The sequence below is a fragment of the Triturus cristatus genome, chromosome 4_1, assembly GCF_964204655.1.
Source record: "Triturus cristatus chromosome 4_1, aTriCri1.1, whole genome shotgun sequence".
Lineage (NCBI taxonomy): Eukaryota > Metazoa > Chordata > Amphibia > Caudata > Salamandridae > Triturus > Triturus cristatus.
In genome coordinates, this window is record NC_140585.1 from 910,942,857 (window position 1) to 910,948,856 (window position 6,000).

The following is a 6,000-nucleotide window of genomic DNA, read 5'->3' on the forward strand; positions in this document are numbered from 1 at the left end:
CCACACCACGAGCAATCAACAAAGGGCGCCCACTCCGAAACCAACACCCCAGCTCCTTAAAACGCAAGACATAAAAAATCTACACACCAATCTTCTTGCAGATCCTCTGTGCCTCCATATTCAGAGAGCTTCAACTATATTCGCCCGTGTGTCCTGCATTTTTTAATGGGGTTGTTTTAATATTGTTTTGGGTTCTTTCAAAATCCAGTCTCTTTAAAGTTACGCGGTGGAGAGGGGAGGGGGGGGGGGAGAAAGCACTTTTGCCTTGCCCCGTTTCTACAAAGTGCTGGGCACCATGTTCGTGCAGGGAGGTGGCGTGGACTATGACGTCACGCAGGACGGAACGCCTGGAGTGTTCCAGTACGCGGAACTTTGGAGCCTCGGCAGAGGCTGCGGAGCAACATCCATTATTCTTTCAGAATTCGGGGAGGCTTTTATTATTTGTGTTATGGCAGGTCACAAGTCGACGACAAGGCTCAGCGTGCAGGCGCGGTGGCTTTTACCCCCGGCTGAATAGCTGTTACGGGCTAGAGTTCCTGTGTGCTCGTGACCGGAGGAGGCGGGCAGCAGCAATGTCTGCAGCAAACCGGTTCTCATCCGCCTTTGAGGGATCCAAACTTTTAAATTCAGGGCTTGCCGTGCAGCAGAAGTGCGTTATTCAACGTGATCGATGCTTGCATTTTATGCGCGAATGCACGCAATAACACAGATGAGGGTTTGATCAGATGTACTTGATTCTCAAGTGGCATTATACAGGCAAAGCGTTAAACGATCGCTCATATGTCCACGTTTGACCAGTCTACAGGAAATGTTGCTCAAAACGCCTCAATAGCTATTTGTCAGATTTTGAGCAGCTAGCTCAGGCCAGGGCAGAGTGGCGGGTGATGAAGTGTATGGCACGTTCTGGTGCATAAAAATATTTCCAGATGCCAGTTAGAGCAAAAATCACTCGACAATAGAGTTATACCAAGCTGTGCGTGAGATTCGTGCCTGTTCCCCTTATCGTTCTCCTGGGGTTTTGGTGCAAAATTGCACAGTAGATTTAATATTTAACAATTTAAAAATACGTAATAATATCGGAACGGAGACCGTAATTTTGACTCGGTTTCAGTCTCCCGCATGTTATTAACTCTGAGATTAGAGTTATTTTTTAATTGGAATACTGTCCCTTTATTCATAACATCAGTGACGCACCTTGGACCAGACCACACCTGACAAGTGTGCAGGGGTCACCACACTGCAGTTTTAGTTTGCAGGCAACCAAATACGTAACACTCCTTCAAAATTTATGAATGACTATGCAATAGTGCAAACACAATAAATATAGTCACAAACTCGCCAACAGACTCCACCCTGAATTTCTCCACAATGGGGTACTGGGGGCTGCAGATTTCTGGACTGCATGCAGCTAGACCACAAATAGTAAAAATGACTGCCTTATCTAGTTTGATATATAATCAAAAGAGATGAGGAGAGCTATTTAAGAGGTCCTACACCCACACTCCTCATAGGGTACTATAATATAAACAAGTCAACCTATGCATAAACAAACAGTGTTACATCACATTGCTTCATGTAGTAACAATATTTCAGCTGAGTTCATGCTTCATTTCCAATGCATTTTGGGTGTGGATCCTTCTTCAGGGAAAATGTAAAAGGTAGCATATGAACATTTATTCTAAGCCATCCAGGAATCATTCAATTACAAATTAAAAAAAGAAGATTTGCTGTGATTGAAAGTATGCCAACTCACGTTCAAATAGAACAAAAAGCGCTCAAGCTGGTTGATCAAACGTGAAAAAAGAGTACGGAAATAAGAAATCCTGCGTGTTCCGACTCATCAAATGCACGTGGTATTTAAACGAATCATGAATTTATCCAAGTGTGAAAAAGCACAGAAGAAGTAGTGCCTAACGATACATACAATAATGTGAAACCACACGAGACGCCGACATTCCCCAGATCGCAATAAACAAGATACTCTACATCAAGTGTCATGCGAGCTCTAAAAATATAGCACATACCAGAATAATACGGATGTACCGTTAATTTCCTATATATATGTATTGATGCGTGCTGAACGCTGTAAAAACAAGCATTGGCATGGCCAATAGGTCTCGCCTTTTGGACCGTATAAGTGTTTAGTTATCCAGCACAATATCCTTGGTGCAACAACATCAAGTGTTGCATGGCTAAACACTTATAAGGTCCCAAAGACGAGACCTATTGGATATGCCAGTGCTTGTTTTGAACGTGAATAAGTTGCGGCTGATAAAAAACCATTTGATTTCTTTTGTTGTTTTACTAGAACTCAAACCACTGTAAAACATCTTTACACCTGCTCTGTAGAAATCAACACAGCACCCGCCGACCTATAAAAGGGAAATTGCATTTTTTTCGCTTTGATCCACTCCACGTTGTAATCCTTCACGCTCCTGTTTTGCAAAGTTTTACATATTTGTTGTCACGTGCTCCTATCAGCCCTTTCCCTTAGACACAGAGCTGCTTTTAAAACGAGTTGGGCAAGCTGTGCAGAAGACACGCGCCTGCCATGATTTAAGATTTTTTTTAAAAAGCAACGATTTGGACGAGCTGCGCGGGCCGTTCTGCGAGTGGTCCCATTGTGAAAGTGCGCACAGCACGCTGCAAATACAAAAAGAAAGTACCCATCATTGCTAAAGCTGGCGTCCCACCAGTGCTCTTTAGATTAATTAAGCAAAGAGTTCTCCCGAAGGGCTAATGCAAGCTTTACAGTAAGGACACACATAAAAGGTCCAGTCCTGATAGGAGGTTACAAAAGAAGAAAGGGCCTAATAAGCGTATTAGCAAATCAAAAGCCAACATTTACAAAAGACAGTCACAGCAGCCAATTGAAAAGATGGGCGGAGGGAGAGCAGAGCTTCAAGCACATAACAGACTACAGCATGCCTCACAGAGCAGCGTATGAGCTGCCCAGGCTCGACCTAAAAAACTGTTAAGTCTAGTTTTGACTCGCAATGAAAGAACAAGTTAGGACTTCAGAAAACCCTTAAACGTTCATTTGTACCCAGGGAAGACAGGCTTCCACCCTGGTGTAGGAATCATAAGACATTGCATTCAAACATCTGAACACCATCTCCAACTCCTCCTGCTTCATTGACTATGTAGCTAAATTACTCTATATCAGGGGCTCATTATATTTTCACTTCTGTGGACCCCCACTTAATCATTACTGGAATCCGGAGACTCCCTCTGAATCATTATTGTAATCCGGGGAGCCCCAAGAATCACTGCTGGAATCAGGAGAACCCGGCCTAAGAAATGTATATGTGTTTGAGCCGTAAACCTATACAAAATTACCGTAACAAGCACTCACCGAACTTTTACACAAATGATTAAATACTTTATTTCATTCACAAGCAAAAAAACAACACCTCACCAACTCCCGTAACTCTAAGAAACTCTTCAGCATCATACAACAATTTGCCAAACCCCCAGCGAGTCCTCGGACGTCCCTCCCTCTCGGACCTCTGAGGCAAGCTCAGCTCCTACTTCCATCTCAAGATCAGGACTTTCTACGACAACTTCGATGAGCAGAACCTTAGCACCAACTCCACTCCAACCAGCAACGCAACCTAGTCTACCATCACCACCTGGACCCCTGTCACCACAGAAGACACAGCCAAGACCATGAGAAGTATACACTCAGGGGCCCCCACTGACCTCTGCCTGCCACACATCTTCCACAGGCCACCTCCGCCATAGCACCTGAACTATGAAGCTCCCTTGAAACAGGCGCATTACCCAACGGCTGGAAACACACAAATAAGTCAAGGGTGTCCGCAAGAAGCCCACTGCAGACCCAGCGGACCTCAAGAACTACAGACCCATCTCTCTCCTCTCCAGGGCTACCAAAGTCACTGAGAAGATCGTCAACAACCAGTTCACGACCTTCATAGAAGCCAACTCGTTCCTCGACTCCTCCCAATCTGGATTCCGCAGCAACCACAGCACCGAGACCGCCCTCCTAGCTGCCACGGACGACATCCGCACCCTCCTCAATCAGGGCCACACAGCTGCCCTCATCCTTTTAGACCTCTCAGCGGCTTTCAACACCATTTCCCACCGCACCCTAACCGCCAGACTCCACGACACCGGCATACGAGGAACCGCTCTTGACTGGATATGCTCTTTCCTCACCGGCCAAACCCAAAGAATCAGACTCCCACCCATCCTCTCCAAACCCACAGCGATCAGCTGCAGAGTACCACAAGGATCCTCACTCAGCACCTGCTCTTTGGTTAGGACGGAGCTGCTCGTATCCACCCCCCAGGGCCTTGAGACCCTCACAGGTGATTAGTGAGGTTCACAAATCCCTGATTGATTGATACAAAAGCTACATATACAACAAGATATTACCAATAGCATGCAGAGGTCACACCTATATTTGACTTCTTATACCATGGCTAAAAATTTGAGTCGTCCCAAATATAAAATGTAGCAGATTACGAATGCACAAATACTAATGCTGTAAACTACACTCCTTGTGTTGTGTCTACGGCATGTAAGAAACAAACATACACTTGTCCATTTGTTTATGCTACTTTATCATTTTAATTGTGAACGGAGCTCACTGATCCACTTTGCTAGACGAAGCTGGAAAAATTTCGGACTTATACAAAAAGAACGTGTGTTTTCTAACAAAGGCAAAGCCTGTTTCTTCCTGAACCGCTGTTCTTAAATACATAATTTATTTCCTCTTCATTTTACAACAAAGTTCATGTTTGCTCCAAGATTTCACTTATTGTTTACAGTAACATTTCCCTGTTTGAATAAAAAACATTGTTTTTATTATAACTGCTCCAAAATAAACAAATTCTAAAAATACCAGTAATATTTTGCCAACTCACCCATACCCCTTGATGGCAATACACAATCACGTAAAAATCATGTGCTAAGTATCATTTAGATATCAACATTCGTACCTCAGGTTCGACTAGAAAATATACAGTCGTGCAAGTTAAGAAAAAAGTGGTCTTGCATATTTGCGAACCATAATAATTTAGTCAGGAGGCAACTGATTATTCTGCATCACTACTTTTAGGAAAGTGCATGTTTTAGTTGGTTAAAGAGATCATACTCGCTTCACCGAACAGCAAAACATTTATGGGAATGTATATGTGAGCCGCACTGTGATGTGAAATACACACCTCTCAGCTGCAGCAATCTTAATGAACGAAATATGTCGCACTGCACCGGATATGATGCGAGGAAAACCTCACATAATGAGATATTAATTCCAGTAACACTATAATTATGTTATTTAATGGAATAGAAAAATTAAACATTCACTATGTACGTAACGGAAGGTTGGCAAGCATTAGATGGCAACGCCCTTGTAATGCCACAGTACAGTGTACACTGTACTGAATATTCCGTGGCTTATTTTTCAAGGCTCGAGACTCCCAATTTTCCCAACCCCCACTCACTCATCACATACAGTCAGCACATACCTTTCTCGCGCACTACGAAGCACTGTTTGACCGGTCCCACCTCGCTGAAGAGCTGTTCAAGCTTCTCACCGCTGGCAGAATTTGGCAAGCCACGTACAAACAAAGTCAGGCCAGCCATAGTAAAGAGAAAGAGAATAGCCAGTAATCTATTCCCTCATCAATATACTACACGCGAGCCTGATACATGGGAGCAGCCATCTTGGCAAAGCGGAAGTTCGTACGCCACCATTTTGGAAAAGGCGGAAGTTGCCATTTTAGAATGGTGAGGAGCGTGTTAAGATAAGGAAAGATGGTCGGTCGGAAATCGTATTTTGCCTTTAATACATAAAAAAATACGAAGAAGCAGAAATTGAGCACGTTTTTCACGTTACTGGCCTCGTTATTAGTAACTCGTTTTCTCATATTTTTGTCCAAAATGTTCTGATATTCTTCCCTGGTGCTCCGAAAACATTTTTTTTCTAAGACAGTACATCGGAAACAAGTGTCGGATCTCATTTCACAGAGAAAC

The 6,000-nt window shown here is 43.6% G+C and overlaps 1 protein-coding gene across 2 annotated transcripts in view; it reads right to left on the reverse strand.

Annotated features, from left to right (window-relative positions):
* RBM28 (RNA binding motif protein 28) overlaps positions 1–5,731 on the reverse strand; it is an 88,153-nt gene extending 82,422 nt beyond the window's left edge. The window contains exon 1 of one of the 2 annotated variants that reach the window (XM_085653691.1): positions 5,489–5,731. In XM_085653691.1, coding sequence (XP_085509817.1) covers positions 5,489–5,610 — 122 coding nt within the window. In that variant the 5' untranslated portion in view covers positions 5,611–5,731. The remainder of the gene's footprint in view (positions 1–5,488) is intronic. The other variant, XM_085653690.1, reaches the window with a different exon arrangement.
* Between the last annotated feature and the right edge of the window lie 269 nt (positions 5,732–6,000).